General features: G+C 42.6%; 1 protein-coding gene across 2 annotated transcripts in view; it reads left to right on the top strand.

The window, feature by feature from the left end:
- Window positions 1-19014, top strand: part of CLPB (caseinolytic mitochondrial matrix peptidase chaperone subunit B) — a 142581-nt gene that overhangs the window by 100533 nt on the left and 23034 nt on the right. For both annotated transcript variants that reach the window (XM_043526986.1, XM_037913924.2), the window contains 3 exons: window positions 770-884; window positions 16278-16355; window positions 18919-18974. In XM_043526986.1, coding sequence (XP_043382921.1) covers window positions 770-884; window positions 16278-16355; window positions 18919-18974 — 249 coding nt within the window. The remainder of the gene's footprint in view (window positions 1-769; window positions 885-16277; window positions 16356-18918; window positions 18975-19014) is intronic.

Genomic DNA, 19014 nt, shown 5'->3' with positions numbered 1-19014 from the left:
GATTTCCTTGTGACCTGGAGCTGAAAGAAGGCAAATACTCGAAGTAAACAAACTTCTGTCCGTGACCCCTTTGTACATTATGTGCATGCAAAGCCCTTTGGGATCTTTGGAGTTTAGCCGCTCTGTGCCTCCTTTTTCCAGCCTATAAAATAGGGATAATAATGTTTCCTCCATACTTCACAGGTTGTTGTAAGGCTTAATTCATTAACCAGTGTAATGTGTTGAGATCCTTGAATAGAAGATCCTAAGGAAGATCCAGATATTATTAATGAGTATTTTTATTTATTGAGATAGGCAAGCTGACGTTCGTTGTTACATGGCTGGGCGATTCAGTAGGTAGTGCTCTTCCCACTCAGTTAGTGCTAAATCACTGGCCTAACAAAGTGCCATCTATTGGTGTCATCTTTCAAATGGGATGCACAATGAAGTTTCTGATCACTCCTAGTCATTAAAGACCGCCCAGGTAAAATCCTGTTTGGATAATTACATTCTGCCACCTAAATTCCCCCCCTTCATTTTCTCCCAGATACAATATTTTCATTTTCTTTCCTAAATTTGTACAGTGTTGCACTGGGTGCTGTTACCAACTGCCATGTCCCACCCCACATATAGCTGCTTTTCAGTGATTAGGAAAAGTGATCCCTGTGTTTAATTCATGTATATGTTTGCAAAGCATTTTAGGGTCCTTTGCATGAAAGGCACTATATAGACATTAGTTGCTGTTTGATGAGAAAATATTTTGCTCATAGTATTTGTTTCCTTTCCACAGTTCCAGGAGGAGCAGCGTAAAAGAGAGTTAGAGGAACGACGCAGGTTTCCCCTGGAGCAGCGGCTAAAAGAGCATATCATTGGGCAAGAGAATGCCATAGCAACAGTGGGAGCTGGTAAGATCAGTTGCTGTTAATTGTTCTACATTCTACAAAAAAGAGAGCGCGTAGTATTCCCTAAATCTGTGATCCTGGACTAATTACAGCCAGACTGTTGCGGTGAACTGATGTGCAGAGGTGGGACAAGTGCCTAATTCACAGTGAGGCCCAGGAGAGTTTTCATTGATGCAGAGGGCTCATGCTCATTGCTTGAAGAGACTGAGATTCACGTAACACATAAGAGAGGCACGCAACACAAGAACCAGGGGTCACCTGATGAAACTAACAGGCAGCAGGTTTAAAATAAACACGAGTATGTACTTTTTTACACAACGCACTATCAGCCTGTGGAACTCCTTGCCAGGGGATGTTGCATAGGCCAAAAGTATAACTGGCTTCAAAAAGAATTAGATAAGTTCATGTAGGCTAGGTCCATCAATGGCTTTTAGCAAAGATGGTCAGACACAGAACCTCATGCTCCAGCCTCCACCTCCACTTGCCAGAAACTGAGACTGGACGACAGGGGATAAAGAATAAATGGACACAAATCAGACATCAAGAATTATAACATTCAAAAACCAGTCAGAGAACACTTCAGTCTCTTTGGTCACTCGATTACAGACCTAAAAGTGGCAATTCTTCAACAAAAAAACTTCAAAAACAGACTGCAACGAGAGATTGCTGAATTGGAATTAATTTGCAAACTGGACACAATTAACTTAGGCTTGAATAAAGACTGGGAGTGGATGGGTCATTACACAAAGTAAAACTGTTTCCACATGTTTATTCCCCCCCCGCCCCCCATTGTTCCTCAGATGTTCTTGTCAACTGCTGGAAATGGCCCACCTTGATTATCATTACAAAAGGTTCCCCCCCCCCGCCCCCGCTCTCCTGCTGGTAATAGCTCACCTTAAGTGATCACTCTGGTTACAGTGTGTATGGTAACACCCATTGTTTCATGTTCTGTGTGTATATAAATCTCCCCACTGTATTTTCCACTGAATGCATCCGATGAAGTGAGCTGTAGCTCACGAAAGCTTATGCTCAAATAAATTTGTTAGTCTCTAAAGTGCCACAAGTACTCCTGTTCTGTTCATTCTTTCTGAAGCATCTGGCACTGGTCACTATCAGAAGACAGGATACCAGGCTAGATGGATCATTGGGTCTGACCCAGCATGGCCGTTCTCATGTTCTTTTTGGGGGTTTGGCAGGGACATTGATTCATCTGGCCAATGTAGGAGTGACATTGACTGGTGTTGAAATGTGGATCAATAGGTAGTCTTTTCTGGATCAGAAGTATCGTGATTCCAGTATGGGACCTCGAGGAGCCGTTCTTACACAGGAACAGATCTGAGAGAGGAATTGTCAGGGCTCCTGTCTGTTGAATAGAGGATCTTCTCACCTCTCTATGCAAAAAGACAAAGCAAGATTTTCTGTGCGCTCTTGTTGGCTGGTTTGTTAGTAGGGCTTCCGGATTAAGAGTGCTGTGTGTTAATACTGAACTGAATATTAAAACTCTTTGTCAGCAACCTGTTACTGAAACCTCCCTCTGCTATGCTCATGAGCCCATTACAGAGATGCAGGAGGGGCCAATATTTTCTGTCACTCTGGCCACAGGCCGGGCCAAGAAAAAAAGGGACATGACAAGGGAAACTAGTCTGGGAAACTGAAGTAAAACATCTTAATTGGCATTTGCTTGTCTAGTTTTATTCTTCACTGGTTGGAAAGCAAGACTGAATGGCTGTGCCCTGTAGCTAATAAAGCAGTTTGGGATTTTATGTTTATACGTATCAATAGATAGTGCAGGCAGGATTACTTGGCTTTTTAGTGTTTCCCACTTGGATTCACTAAAAGTACTTTGGCCAGCGATCTGCAATCTTCTGCAATCCCATATTAGTTTGTCCTTGAGCTAGCAAAGTTAAGTGTTAATTGGGCCTTTTCTGGAAACGGTCTCCTTGTTCTTGTACCCATGGGCTAAAGCTTTTCGGAGGCATTGCTGTCTAGTGTTGGAGCAGGGAATAGGAAGATGCCGTGGGATCTTTAATGCACTGCACCATGGTTTTCTTCTCATCCAAAAGACAGCACAGTGCCACTGACCCTTATCCCTCAGTAGGGAATTGACTGAATACCAATAGAAAGGGGAATAATATCAGAAACCTCATTTCCGACAGCACTGCCTACAAATATCTAAGGCTGCTAACACCAGGGGTTTAGGTCGTTTATTTAGCATTGCAGTGGGGAGGGTTGTTGGGGATTTTTTCCACTGAGAGTACTTGGGTAATCTTAAGAAAGGGAGAATGTAGGCTGAGCATCAGAAAAGGGTCTGATGATTAAGATTTTTAAGTCTGTGGCATAGTCTCCCAAAGCAAGGCTTGGAAACCTCACTACGTGGAATACTCTAAAACTAGATTGGACAAAGCTCCAGAAAACATCCTGCAAGGAACAGTCCTGCACAGGCCAGGACTGGACAAAGTGATTTAATAAGTCTGTGTCCACTCTAGTGTCTCTAGTTCCGTGAATGCCTCCCATCATATGCAGCGTTGCTGTAGCTGTGTCGGTTCCAGGCTGTTAGAGAAACAAGGTGGATGAGGTAATATCTTTTATTGGGCCAACCTCTGCTGGGGAGAGAGACCAGCTTTCAAGCTACACAGAGCTCTTCATCAGGTCTGGGAAACTTAACCAGAGTGTCACAGCTAAATACAAGGTTGAATAGATTGTTTAGCCTAAGTAGTTAACAAATATTGCAACAGACCGTTCAAGGTTGACTCTATTAAATTTGTTAGATCCGACAAGATCGCAGGCTGAGGTGGAAACTGTCTACAAATGTTGCCAGGGTGTGAACACCAAGTGGGGAGAGGAATTGTTTAGGGAATGAACTGTGGAATGAAACCCCCCAGGAGCCATCACAAACCTCACCACCTTCCATTCCAAGGCCAAGATAGAATCATAGACTATCAGGGTTGGAAGGGACCTCAGGAGGTCATCTCGTCCAACCCCCTGCTCAAAGCAGGACCAATCCCCAACTAAATCATCCCAGCCAGGGCTTTGTCAAGCCTGACCTTAAAAACCTCTAAGGAAGGAGATTCCACCACCTCCCTAGGGAATGCATTCCAGTGCTTCACCACCCTCCTGGTGAAAAAGTTTTTCCTAATATCCAACCTAAACCTCCCCCACTGCAACTTGAGACCATTACTCCTTGTTCTGTCATCTGCTACCACGGAGAACAGCCTAGATCCATCCTCTTTGGAACCCCCTTTCAGGTAGTTGATATATTTCTTTGACCTTGCCGTCTCTAACGTATTGCAATGTGTACATTTATTTTTAAAAATTAAATAAAACCCTACCAAAACAAGACTTTCCCCCGGAGAGAGGACAAAAAGACATACACCACCTGACTGATGTGTTGGCTTAACACGCTAGTGGAAGTTGCTCAGACGTTACAGTGATGAGCACAGTATATGAACATATACGGAAGGGAAGGGAAGGGTATATAACTAGCAGTCATAGAACAGCACTGGGTGATCGCTGTTACCAAACTTATTTCTTGGATAGGGTGTTGCAAATTCTCTTGCCCTCTAAAGCTTCACTTATTTTGGGTGATCACTTTATTTCTTTTGCCCATTTCTGTAAATAATGGGTGCTAATTTACCTCTTTCATTTACCAAAAAGAAAAATAAAATTGTGCACCTTGTTCATTGTTTCCCACAGTCTCCTAGAGACAGTCCTGGAGTCTTTTTAATGTTGATGAGAGGCAATCCATTAGGAAGGATGTCTTTAGAGAGCAGGTCATTGATGTCCTGTGACAGTGGTTCTCTGAAGGTGTACACTTTAGTGAATTACCCACTTCCATTACCAATAGTTCATATTATTAATTGTTCATCTGTTTTATTTTCACGTCCCTCTTCTAAACAACATTGCAGCAGTGAAGGCTGCCTGAGCACCAGGACACGCACAGTGTGAGATGTCTCATGCGAAGCCCAGGGGTTTATAATTCTGGAGCTATAAGGGTTCAGAGACTCTCAAGTGACATGCATTGAAAAGTTTTACCTCTGTGTGTGTGTAACTGTGTTTTCATCCTTTTATTGGTCACACTCAGAGTACAACTGAGACCCTCAATCCCTAGGGGGTCGAATTAGGCCAGTTTGTGGCAACTCAGAGAGGTGTTACTTTCCCCTTGTGACTATGTCTTGTGCTCCAGAGTCTAAGCTTTCATTGTTTAAAAAAAACAACAGCAGCAGCCTAGGATTCTAGCCCTTATGGTTGTAAAGAACATCTTTAAAATGTGAGCCAGTGAGATCTGCCTGAGTCTGCAGACAGCAGAAACTGTAGTTCTGAGAGGTGTGAAGTGCCCACATTCATTCTCTGAAGCCTAACCAAGAGAATTGGAATGTGTGGTGTTAATTATTTCACTGCTGATCAAAGAACGTAAGGGACAATCGCACTGCATGTGGCCTCTCATTTGGCACCCCAAGTGGGTGAAGTTGCATTAGTACCACCCAGTATATGTTAACAGTTTGATCACAAGCAATTCATTTCACACCGGCTGCCTGAAAAGCTCTGAGGCAATAATGGCTTTCGGTTACTAGCAGCCTGGGCTAGATTTGGTACGTTGACCCAGACCCGAAAGCCTCCATATCTTGTTAATAGTTCCCTGAACGATTCCGTCACCCAGATTCAGTGTCTGGAAACAGGACAATAAGGTGAGACAGAGCTAAGGTCAGAACACAGGCGCGTGCAGCTGATGATCATAAATACAAAACCATACCAATATTGTTAACAAAGACAGGCCCTCGCAGCCCATGGAAGAGCTGCCTCTCCCACTGCTAACACAACAGACACCTTCCCTGTTTTGAGAACAGTTACGGCTGTGCCTGGAGGCAGCAGTACGGGCTAATTGGGAAGCTTTGATTAATGGGTAGTGCCTGTTTCTGACACAGGTGGTGTTTGTGCACATTAAAGCTGTTGCCTTTATGGAGGCTTCTCTTATTGAATTATAGGGAATGCGCTAGATACCCCAGCAGCCTCGGGATATCAGACTGATATCCCCGCTGCCCCCTTTTTGTTGTTTTGTTTCAGTAATGTTGAATTTAGACAGAGGTTAGCCTTCTGAGCGCTCACCATTGACTTATTTCTGCAGCCACTTTATGGAATCAGTGCGCCGCCCTTCTGCTTTCCGCCACTGATACCACACATGTTGTTTCTTTGGCTAGGAGACAGACTATACAATGTCTCTTAAGATTTACCAAATTTAGATGATATGTTTAGATTTTAATTTATAACCTCTTCCTTAATTTAATAATCTGATTTGATTCAGTGCCTCTTGTATAATCCCAACAGTCTCCAGAGACTCCCATCCCAGAGTGAAAAAGAGAATGGGGTTTAGACATGGGTCTAGGAGCCAGTTTCAGAAGCAGTGGTGCCTAGAGTCTGAGGATAGCAGTGAAGCTAAAATACTGATTCTTGCACCTTCTGCTGCTGCGCTAAGCGTGCAAGTTACATTAATTTGGGTGTTCAGAAGCTTCCTCTGAACTGACTAAATCTGTTTTACCTCACACCTCTTGTTATTTCAGTGCCAGTATATGTGAGGGGACATCTCATTTGAAATAAAAGACTCCAGTAAACTCAAGTGTATTCTCTTCAGACTCTCACCCACTTGCTGATGTGTAACTTCCATCACCTAATACAGCAGTTCTGAAATTAGGGGCTAACGGAGTCTGGGTTGGGGGGTTGGTGCAGTTTGCACACTGAGAAGCTGGAAGAGATGGGTGGAGCAGGAAAAACAGTTAACATGAGAGTGAAGGAAGTTGGTTTGGTTTGCTCATTGCACTGCATGATTATCTCTTATATAGTATTTGAACCTCCTGTAGTTAGAACTAAGAAGGGTACAGTACCTGATTCACCATATCCTCACGAATGGGGAAGCAGTATTCCTCTTTGATCTTCCATAGAATGATATCTCAGTCCTACATCTCCACTGTCTCTTCTGCTCTAGAAGAAGGGAAGGACCGGGCAGGACTGTGATAGTGTGGGATTACACCTAGCTGATCCTGACAGGTAATCTCTGCTCACTGCTCCAGGGGAAGGAGGGAAACACTAATTGTCCACTGTTTCTGCCAGTACTCTGAGTGGGGAAATTCCTTCCTGTCTTCCAATCTGCTGATCAGTTTAGCCCTGTGGAAGGGAGGAGGCGTAAATGTAGTTAAGTGATGCTGTGTACTATACAGATGTGCATACTCCCTACTTTCTATGATGTATTTTAATGCAATCAAACTAGAATATTTCAGGTAGCACTGAAACATCCAAGAAAAAAAGAAGCAGGTCTCTTCTGTAATGTTAGAAACTGACAAAGGCCTAGATGCTACAAGCTCTCATGCAAATGAACAGCTAAATGGTTTATGATTATGTTTCCAGGGCACTTTAATAAATCACTGCACTCCTGGCTCTGGTCAACTCTTGTTTGTCCTTGCACCTGAATATACAGACACAGGGATAAATACACTGCATGCTCTGGTGATTCCCAGGAAGGGATCTCTTCTCAGATTATATAACAAAGGGTGAGAGCTCTTTTAAAAATGTGTATTTTCTGTTGCATGTCCTCACATCCTCCCTGTAGACAGTACGTAAATGTTTGTGTGTGTTTATAATATTAATAGCATTACATTGAGTGCCTGGTAGCAATCATTTATAGTTAAGGTTGCCATGCTTTTCAGTTTTTGATTTTCTGAACCTTCAGGACTAAAATTTCCCATCTTTGGGTTCTGCCCAAAGGAGGTTTGTCTGTTTTGTTTGGGTTTTTTTGTTTGAGCAAATACTCTTCAGCCATTTTGAATGAAAGGGGAGTGAGAGAAAACCCTCTGTTCATATCTGAACAGTCCTACAGCTGAGATATCTGAGGGCTGAAGGTTGCCATCTGATAAGGAATGAATTGGACCAGCACCTGGCCTTGATCCCAAGGAAAATGGCTTTGTTATGGACAGATTGCAAATCCCAGACCTGAGCATGCTTGGCACCTGTCTTGTTAAGGGTTTGACTGTGGGGGAATTGACTGCACGTGCACAGCTCTCTTAAGTGTGCACCAAGCTCTGTAGTCCTCAGAACAGCTCCCAACCAGTCAAGACAAGTGGGAGAACCAGGATCCAGTAAAAGGGATCCCCTTCCTCCATATCTCACAGCCTCCAGACGGCTTGGCACAGCTAGCAGTGTTGTGCTCACCCAGTGACTCAGTTCAGATTGCTATAGATCCTGCAGTAAACTACTAGCCTGGCAAAATCTGAGGGCTCCTGAATACCTTTGTTAGTAGATTCAGAAGCTTGCCAGGTGGAGGGTGACCCTGCAGTTGGCACACGCCTGAAGAGAGTCACCCTGGTGGTCCCATGAATGTGGGCAGTCTAAGAAGCACCACTGAATGAATTGATTTGATAAATGGACATTTATTACACTCACAAATTGGCTGAAACCAATTTCGGTCACATCAACCCCTGATAACTGCTGGGGTATTGATCTGTGTAAAGTAATACAGTGAATTTATCAGTTCAATAGCGAGCTGAAGGGCCTCTCAGAGACACAGCAGCACGGTTACACTGTTACAGATGTACAAAATTAAGTAAGAGCTCTGCAGTGACGCTGGAAATGGCTCCAGAAAGAAGGCTCAGATATCATCATCTTCCTTTCCCATTGCAATGGGTTTGAATTTCTTCATGAGATTTCAGTAAAGCAGCAGTACCTGGATTTTCTTTACACTCTCAGCATTGAAGGAGGCATCTCTGCCCGAAATATGGATTTCCTGCATGAACGTTGATGAAAAATTCATAACGTGGTGAGCAAATACATCGTGCGGCATGGACACCTGAAACACCATGTCAGCCAGGGTGCTACTCTCTGAGCCTGCCACTGAAGTTTTAATCTTCCCAAACCTGCATTGATGGGTTGCTTGAGGATCACTCCATCCTGAGATGACCTCTTTGGTCCTTTTGTCATAGCTCAGCAGTGCAGCAGCCAGCACCAACTAGAGGGGAGGTGGACAGCTGCTTAGAGATTGCTTGTTGCAATCTCTCTTTCTGGTTGACCTGAATCTTTCTGGTTAGATTTGTGCAGCTATGTTATTTAGTTGGACTGTGGTCATTATTTTAAGGCTATATACAAAACCACTTTGACACCATGCTGCTCTAGGTTGTTCTAAATAATCTACAAGAGCTGAGTTTCTTCACTGCAATGACTGAGAACTCTTTCTAGCTTTCTAACAAGAACTTCAGTCTGAAGTCATCATCCCTCATTTTATGATAGGCAATCTTCTCTAAACAGTAACACAACCAGATCTTTGGCTGTATCAGATACCCATGGGACTTGCCATATGGGAGCTGACCATTTGTCCATCTAGTCTAGGAACTTGCTCCAGAGAGAAGTGAAAACATGACCAGAGTGAATCCAATTGTCTGTGCAGTGTTGTATATGCTGACCCCTGCAGGTAATCATTTTGTGCTCTGAAGCAAGAGTTTATTACTCTTATTATCTTAACTGGCATAGCTGCAAATGGTTTTTTTGTTTTTGTTTCTTTTAAATCCACCCATATTATTTGACCTCTCGTGTGCATATTCATAAATGATCTGGAAAAAGAGGTAAATAGTGAGGTGGCAAAATTTGCAGATGATACAAAACTACTCAAAATAGATAAGTCCAAAGCAGACAGCAAAGAGTTACAAAGGGAGCTCACTAAACTGGGTGACTGGGCAACAAAATGACAGATGAAATTCAGTGTTGATAAATGCAAAGTAAAGCACAATGGAAAACATAATCCCAACTATACATATAAAATGATGTGGTCTAAATTAGCTGTTACCAATCAAGAAACAGATCTTGGAGTCATTGTGGATAGTTCTCTGAAAACATCCACTCAAGGTGCAGCGGCAGTCAAAAAAGTGAATAGAATGTTAGGAACCATGAGGAAAGGGATAGATAACAAGACAGAAAATATCATATTACCTCTATATAAATCCATGGTATGCCCACATCTTGAATACTGCGTGCAGATGTGGCCGCCCCATCTCAAAAAAGATATATTGGAATTGGAAAAGGTACAGAAAATGGCAACCAAAATGATTTAGGGGTATGGAACGGCTTCTGTATGAGGAGAGATTAATAAGACTGGGACTTTTCAGCTTAGAAAAGAGACAACCAAGGGGGATATGATAGAGGTCTATAAAATCATGACTGGTGTAGAGAAAATAAATTAAAGAAGTGTTATTTTCTCCTTCTCATAACACCAGAACTAGGGGACATCCGATGAAATTAATAGGTAGTTTTAAAACAAACAAAAGGAAGTATTTCTTCACACAACACACAATCAACCTGCAGAGCTCTTTGCCAGAGGATGTTTTGAAGGCCAAGACTATAGCAAGAGTCAAAAAAGAACTAGGTAAGTTCCTGGAGGATAGGCCCATCAATGGCTATTAGCCAGGATGGGCAGGGATGCAAAACCATGCTCTAAAGCAGTGGTTCTCAAACTTTTGTACTGGTGACCACTTTCACATAGCAAGCCTCTGTGTGCGACCTTCCCCCGCCCTTTAAATTAAAACCACTTCTTTACATATTTAACACCATTATAAATTCTGGAGGCAAAGTGTGGTTTGGGGTGGAGGCTGACAGCTTGCGACCCCCCTTGTAATAACCTCGTGACTCCCTGAGGGGTCCCAACCGCCAGTTTGAGAACCCCTGCTCTAAAGTGTCCCTAGCCTCTGTTTGCCAGAAGCTGGGAATGGGTAATGGGATGTATCACTGGATGATTACCTGTTCTTTTCATTCCCTCTGAAGCACCTGGCATTGGTCGCTGTCAGCAGACAGGATACTGGGCTAGATGGACCATTGGTCTGATCCAGTATGGCCGTTGTTATGTTCTTATGTGAATGATAAAGGCCAAGGGAAGACCTAGTACATGCAGCCACCTGGGAAGTGTGAGTGTCTCATAACACTCCCAAAAGAGCCTGTTGTCGTCGTGGAGTGTACAGCTGCTGTTATGAAAGGGTCCTCAGCATGAGTGTCTCTTTTTCAGTCTGCACAGCCTCGCAGAGTTAGAACAAGCCTATTTCCACCATATTCCTCCCTTTATGATGGCTGTTTTACTTAGATCATCTAGCTTGTGAGGAGCTGGAGAGCGGTACTACGCATCTGCCGAGTTTTGCCGTTGGCATTGATATTTTCGAGAGTTTGGAGACATCTGCTTCAGACTTGTTCTCAGTGTTTGCACCAGTATAGGTTTTTAAAGTCTTTGTATTTGTAGTTTCTTTCCCTAAAACAGTCACCTTCTTCTTCAACTTCTTGTTACAATGTTCTGACTCTCGGATGCTCAGCACAGACCAAATTCTGCTCTCTTATATGCACACTTGTGGCTTCCGTTAAAGTCCATGGCAGTCAGTGCACATGCTTCTTACAATAACATTTACCCCGTCCACTTTAGCTCAGCTCTTCTCTGCATGCGCTTTCTCTCTCTTTCTCTCTCTCTCTGTTTCACACACACACACACACACAGATTGTGCCCAGTGTACCAGTGTGCAGAGGCCAGGCACAGTGGCAATCACAGATTCGTAGAGTTCAAGGTCAGAGGGACCATTATGATTAGTGACCTCCTGCATAGCACAGGCCAGAGAATTTCACCCTGTCATTCTTGCATTAAGCCCATAGCTTTCGCTTGAGCTAAAATATCTGTTAGAAAGATGTCCATTCTTGATTTAAAGACTCCAAGTGAGTAGAGGGTCCCCCACATCCCTAACTGTTTGTTCGAATGATTGATTACCCTCACTGTTAAAAACTGTGTATCTTATTTCTAGTCTGAATTTGTCTAGCTTCAGCCATTGGCTCCTATTAAGCCTTTGCCTGGTAGATTAAACATACATTTCCTCATGTAGGCACTTATAAACTGATCAAGTCACCTCTGAACTTTCTCTTTGTTAAGCTAAATAGATTTAGCTTCTTAAGTCTCTCACAGTAAGGCAGGTTTTCCAGACCTCGAATCATTCTTGTAGCTTTTTTCCAAACCCTTATTTGTCAACATCCATTCTGAAGTGTGGACACCAAAACTGAACACAGTGTCTCAGTCATGCCCAGGACCAATCAGAGGGCGGGGCCAGGAGGGCCATTTGACTTGAGCCTCAAGCGCAAAGGGGCCTCAAATTTAGACACCAGTTAATTTTTTGGCATTTGATAAGTTTCGCAACTTGTTTTTTGCGCATCTCAAGCAGACCAAAATGTGACACACACTCTCATCTTAGAGCTGCAAATTTAAGCAAATAAGAGGTGATTTGGTAAAAGACATAATTTTTTTGTTAACTGATATAGATTTTGTCATATTAAAGAGTTTAAAATGTTCATAAATATTAATACAAATATATTGCTTCTGATGGCACAAGATTAGACCATGTGTTGTCATTTTTTATTTTAATTATGGCTAGGGGCCTCAAAAGCTGGAAGTGGCCCGGGCCTCTCTGGACCTCTGAGAGGGCCTGCTCTTGCCATATGCAGAAGTAAACCCACTTCCCTAGTCCTACTTCGTATACACCCAAGAATAGCATTTGCTCTTAATGACGGCTTTTGTTCAGTTGGTTATCCATCTTGCCCACAAGACTTTTTCAAGTCATTGCTTTCCAAAATAGACCCCATCCTGTAAGTGTGACCTGCGTTCTTGGTTCTTAGGTGTATGACCTTGTATTAAAAGGCATGTTGTACCATGAGCCCAGTTTACCATGTGATCCCGATCACTCTATAAATCTGACCTCTCCTTATCATTATTTTACCACTCCACCAATTTTTGTGTCACCTATAAACTTCACCAGTGATTATTTTGTTTTTTCCAGATAATTGATAAAGATACTAAATAGCATCATGCCAAGAACAGAGCCCTGAAGCACCCCACTAGAAACACCCCTTGTTGGATGATGATTCCCCATTTACAATTACTTCTTTAAATCTATCAGTTAACTAGTTTTTCGCTGATTTCATATGTGCTGTCTTGATTTTGTATAGTGGTAATATTGTAAATCAGAATGTCATGTGGTACTAAGTTAAATGCCTTGCAGAAGTCTCTCTTATGTCAACACAGTTACCTTTATCAACCAAACTTGTAATCTCATCAAAAAACAATATCAAATTTGTTTGATAAGACCTATTTTCCATAAATCCATGTTTGTTGGCATTAATTATGTTGCCTTCTTTTAAGACTTTACTGATTGCATCCCAGATTGGCATTTCCATGATGTTGCTTAGGATCAGTGTCGGGATAATCAGGCTGTAGTTGTTTGGGTTGTCCCATTTGCATCTTTAAATACTGGCACAAGATTAGCTTTTTTCCCATCCTCTAGGACTTTCCCCAGTGTGCAGAGGTTTGTTAAATATCAACATCAATGGCTCAGAATGCTCCTCGGCCAATTCTTTTAAAGATCTTTGGTGCAAATGATCCACTCCTGCAGATTTAAAATGTTTAACTTTAGCAGTTGCTTTTTACACTCTTCCTAGTTACTGTTGGAATGGAAATGCTTTAATTAGTGCTATAAGCTATGAATAAATCATCCAGTTTCTTTTCAAATATAGAATAGAAATATTTATTGAACATTCTGCCTTTTCTGTATCAAGATTAACAATTTTCTACCCCTAGCATCTAGAAAGTTGTCCTTATCTGTACTACTGCTAGGATGGCTTTTTTTCCTGATATATTTTAAAAATTCTTTCTTATTGTCCTTAACTATACTGGCCATAGATTTTTCATTGATACCTTTAGCTTCCTTTATCAGTTATCTGTATTTCTAACTGCTTATTTACAGTGATTGCTATCCACTTCCTCCTGCTAGCACTGTGGAGAGGGAGCTGGAGTCACTTCTTCCTTGTGCATCAGCAATAGCATTGTTTACTGAGTTCCTGTCAGTTATACCTGGAGGCAAAGGTGCTGCATTGGGATTGCTGGGAGCAGAATTTGACCTGCAGAACTTTTATTAAGACCCTAAGAGAGATGGGCAGATGAGGAGGAAAGAGCCCAGCTTGACTCTCAGATCCCAGATTGTATTTGCAGGGGTGGCAGTCAGAAATAATAAAACTGAGTGTATATGGTCTGGAAATCATTGAAGGACAATAAACACAGTGCTACTTGTACAGTGAAATTCTACTCTGAAAGCAAGAATTTCACTTTAGAAGTACAGCAGAGCCCCAAAGCTCTAGATCATTCATTTTCTCTCCATTTTTCATCCTGCCTGCCTTTACCTCGGCTACCGTTATTCTCCCCTGCGATCTTAAAAGTATTTCAGGCTGTAATTCCTGAAAGCTTGGCGTTTAGCCTGTTTATGCAGTACTTATATCAAATATGATGTGCTGCATCTTTGGTCTCATTGACCTCTGGCAACTGCTGAGACACAGGTCTGTGTAGAATTTTAAAAAGCACGCTACAGGTAAGTTCTTAGGAGCACAATTTACAACACAATACCGTTTACTTTTATGTAGCTTCCTTCTTACAAAATGTCACAAAATGCTTTACAGCACCCGCCGATCAATACGGCAAGAATAACTCCTTATAAGAGCTGTAATAGAGGAGGCTTTGTTTTAAATAATGCAGATAAATCAGGAAGACCTCAGTGGTCTGAGACATGATTCTGTCTCTTTTCTTCTGGACTACAAGACCCCCCCTCTCCCCGTAAGCTGAATATTCAATATCCTTTCACTACCTTTATGCTTCAACCATGATTGTGAGAACCCTCTGACCTGATAAGATTTGCTCTTTGCTGTTGGGTGTTGTATGCTTTGTCTCTATAGAGCAGGGTGCCCAAGTTTTTCCCAACCAGGGCCCCATCCTAGATCATTAGCCGGTCATATTTAATGCAGAAGGGTGGTCTGCTGAGACCACAGGTCCCAGCTGCAATGCCTCATCTTGGTCTGAGGGACCTTCCGATTGGACCAAGTTGTCTGTGGCCTACTGGGAAATGTACTCTCTATGGGATGCACCTACATATACAGTAATACTTATTTTTTGCTCAGAGAACTCAAAGTAGTTTACAAAGCTGGGTAAACATTACTCTCCTTATTCTCAGATTCCAGATCTGAGCTGGGGGTTGAGTTTGATTGGTGCCCATTTCTAGTTAACGCCAATTCTGTACTTAAACTAGAGCTGGACGACATCCCTTGGTTCAGGCTTTGTGCATACTCCAAAGACGCTTAGCCCAGGCCCATTGCAAACCAGTCAGGGGAACCAGGCCAGTTTAGGATTCCAGTGCAAAATCTGGACAAATTTGACTGAGCTTTGCTTTGAATTTTTGGAGTGGTTAGAATCTGCAACTTTGTGAAACTCAGGGGTTTCAAAGCTCATGCGGAACAAAACCCAGAAATGGCTGTGTGAGGCCCCCAAACTCCCACGTGAACCCTAAAGAAGGCCTTTATGACCATAGGAATGACCGTGTTGGAACAGTCCAGTATCCCAAGTAGTCCTGTATTTTGCGTCTAGCAGTGGCTGCTGCCAGATGCTTCAAAGGCCAAAACTGCTAGGGTCCCAGTGTACCCTAGTTCACATAGTGTCACGCTTTACTTTTCCTCCCCCTGCGTAGTTCCAATGATTTCGTTGTTTCAGGGAGGCTGCTGGAGGAGGCAGGTACTCCTCAGTTTGACTGAGGGTAGCAGAATCGAGCCCTTAGCAATTGCACAAGCCCACGTTGGGTAAGAGGACTCAATCCCGACCCCTGCAGGCAAATCAGTCAATGCCCTGCAGCAGGAGCGTGGTTTGACCTTCAATACTTTGTAGATGACCATTGGACTTTGCTTTCTAAACCACCCCTGCCTTTGGGGTAGAGGTTTCCGTTTATATCACTGATCCATAACTCACAACTCACGTCCATAACCCTTTGCAGACATTCATTGATATCTCCAGACCATCACCATTTCCAGTGTTTTTAAACAAAACTTACAACGGTATGTACATCAGTTCAAGGCTGCCATGACCTTGAATCCAAACATCCCCCACTTTCAATTTGCATAAGGGAAAGAAGTGACAAACTTCTCCAAACCAGCCCTTTACATAAAGGTTGCACTTACAAGCTGGAAAGCTAACACGCCTCTTGAATTCTCTCTCTACCACCCTTTCTTCGTTCATTCAATGTCCACCCTCCTTTCTGTTTCCCTGGCAACGTTGAGTGCACATCCTGGAAAACTTTATCCGAAATCTGCTCTGGGCAGCTTTCCAAATCCATGCTAACCTGATTAGGTGTCTCTGGGGGCCTTGCTGGCTAATCAAATTAGGTAGCACTAATGGTAGTGAAGACTTTGAGTGGGCAGAGAGCAGTAAAACATAGTGTATACTTAGTGATAATTATACTTGCTTTTGTGTCATTGATTTATATGCCTCTTTTTTTTTTCTCTTCCTCCTTTTGTTTTCGTTGTGTTTAAACTCAGCAATTCGGAGAAAGGAAAATGGCTGGTACGACGAAGAACATCCCCTGGTTTTTCTGTTCTTGGGATCATCAGGAATAGGTAACATATGGGTTGTCATTTGTCACGGGGGAGAACACAGCTGATGAGGCCTGATGTAGGCATCATCTCGTGGCAAGTTCTGGACATACATGTGTGTGGAGAAGGGGGAAAGAGGAGGCGGTTACAGTAACTTGCCCTGTTACCCCACTGTACTCCAGGGTGTGTCACCACACACACTAAACCCTGTTTTCAAGGACTTATAACTCACTTGTCAAACATGTCGTCAACTCATGTGGCTGGGAAGGGATTTCCAGCGGGTCCTCTAGCCCATCCTCCTGTGTTTTGTCCGGGTAAACGAAATATCTTCGGGCTTAAATTCATATGTAGGGCCAGATCCCCAGCTCGTGCAAGTGGAGCTAAACTGATTTCCAGCAGCTGAGAATCTGGGCTTTCAAGTCTCAACCTCAGAAAAGCACTTTTAATAATAAAAATGTTGCTTTTAACAGATGGCACTTTTAAAAAGGAGACCCTGTGCACAAGTGTGCAAAATAACCAGTTCAGAGATGGCTTTTCAATCGTCAGCACTCCAGGGCAAGGACCTTGCCTGTCTTCAAAGCACCTGGCACGCTATTGGCTCTAATATTTTTCCTGACCGCTGAAAAAGGTTAAACCCGTTTAAATGTGGCATTTGAAAGATGACAGAGATTGCACTTTACATGGCCTCCCCTGCATTGACTTGGCTGGCTGGAAGATGCTCTTGTTGTAGGGGTTAAGGCTACTGGGGTTATGCAACCATTATTGTCTCTATAGAGTCCTGCCTCAGGGCTGTACTAGGCAAAGCATTTACTCTCAGTGAGTTGCTGTGTAACTATATGAAAGCAATAAGCAATGTTAACTCTGAATTTCCTTGCTTTTGAATGTTTCTGTTGGACATTTAGAACTAAATTCTTCCCTGACTGACACCTCCATTGACTTCTGTGGGATTAGACCTGCTGCAAATCAGGGCAGAACTTGGCCTTTAAAATGATTTTTTTTTTGTGGGGAGAGGGTAAATTATGATGTATTTTTGTGTGTATGCCATGTGCATTAATGCATATATATGAGTGTAGGTAGGTGTATATTTAATATATAATGGATATAAATAGAGTATTGAAGACATAAGTACAGATGCCATACCTGGCTTTGGATTCATTTCCAGACATGATATGAGCTATTAGTTTTAACCCATAAAGCCTCTTCTGGTTTGGGTCCTATGTATCTCAAAGACTGCCTGTCTCCTCTTGTGGTACTCAGGCAGTTGAGGTCACCTGGGGAGCTCAGAGTGAAAGCCCCTACCTGTGATTGGCAGCGGGGCATTCTTGCTGAGGGCCTTTGATCCTGGCACAGTCTGGAGTATTCTTACGCCCAGGGCACTTTGCAAAGCCTGTCTGTTTACCCAGGTTCTTTTTTAAGAGAATAGAGTGAGAGGAGGACAGGGTCTCTGTTTTCTTGAGCCAGTGTGTTTGTTGATACAATGTCAACATAGATTTATCCTGTAATATATGTTTTGAATTATTGATTGTTCATGCGCCTAGAGTTTTATGATAGACTCCTTGGATAAATCAAACAAATAAAGAATATCACATTTCCCAGCAAATTCACTTCTCATCTGGAAAGTAAAGACATTGCACATGAAACCTGGGATGTCTGGCATAAATGTCGCAAAAATCTGATTCAGTTGTGCATCTTTTGGTCAAAAGAATTAGAATCTCTCTGTATCTTCATTCAAGAATCAACCTATTAAAGGTCAAGCACAAGATCCTCTGCTCAGCCCATGATGCAGCCTTCATCGTCCACTTGTTAAATTTTCAACATGCACCTTTGTGTTTTCTGCCGTGTATTTAGATTGTCTGCTTTTTAGGGTAGGGACTGTCTTTCTGTTCTCTACAGCATCGAGCATCGTGGGGGCCTGGTCCATGACTGGGCGCCTAGGTCCTGCGGCAATACAAATAATAAATAATAGTTGCTATTAATAGGTGCATTAAAATTATTTGTGCTAAATGGAGACCAAGATTTTAAAAACTAACTGTTCATTTTGGGTGTCTCAATTTTGGAATTTCTGCCTTGAGACACCTTAAAGGGGCCTGGTGTTCAGAAAGTGCTGAGCTCCTACCTTCTGCAAATATGGCCTCTTTAAGGGTGTCTCCAGCTATCTACCCAAAATCGGAGCTTCCTGAAATCACTACTTACTTTTGAAAGTCCTGGCCTTTCTTCTTGTATGGAGTCACTGATAACAGCCTCATATTGTTCCAACCAGCACTCTGTAAGAGAGAGCCATTTTTTGATACACACACTCTAACCTTATGAAAAGAAAATATCCTGGTTCCTCTCCACCCTTGGGTGAATTTTGGGGAACGTTTCATTTATAGTATTCCTTATTAATACACCTGCTTAACATGAAATACTGTTGCAGAGAAAATCTCCATACATGGATTGCTTCTTTTGTCTGAACTGGATTAAAGTCCTGTATTGAGCACATGGGTTGTAGAGAGTTAGACATGTGACTCTTGCAATCATTCATGGTAAATGGAACACACCTTCTGATTGTTTTAACACAAATCGTTTCTTACTGTTTTCTGAATAGGTAAAACAGAGTTGGCCAAACAGACAGCCAAGTACATGCACAAAGATGCCAAGAAGGTAATCCCTGTTATATTTGTATTTTATCAATCAGCTGGGC

This window comes from Chelonia mydas, chromosome 1 (genome assembly GCF_015237465.2).
Source record: "Chelonia mydas isolate rCheMyd1 chromosome 1, rCheMyd1.pri.v2, whole genome shotgun sequence".
Lineage (NCBI taxonomy): Eukaryota > Metazoa > Chordata > Testudines > Cheloniidae > Chelonia > Chelonia mydas.
The sequence above is the reverse complement of the archived record's forward strand: the minus strand, read 5'-3'. Positions and strand labels throughout refer to the sequence as shown.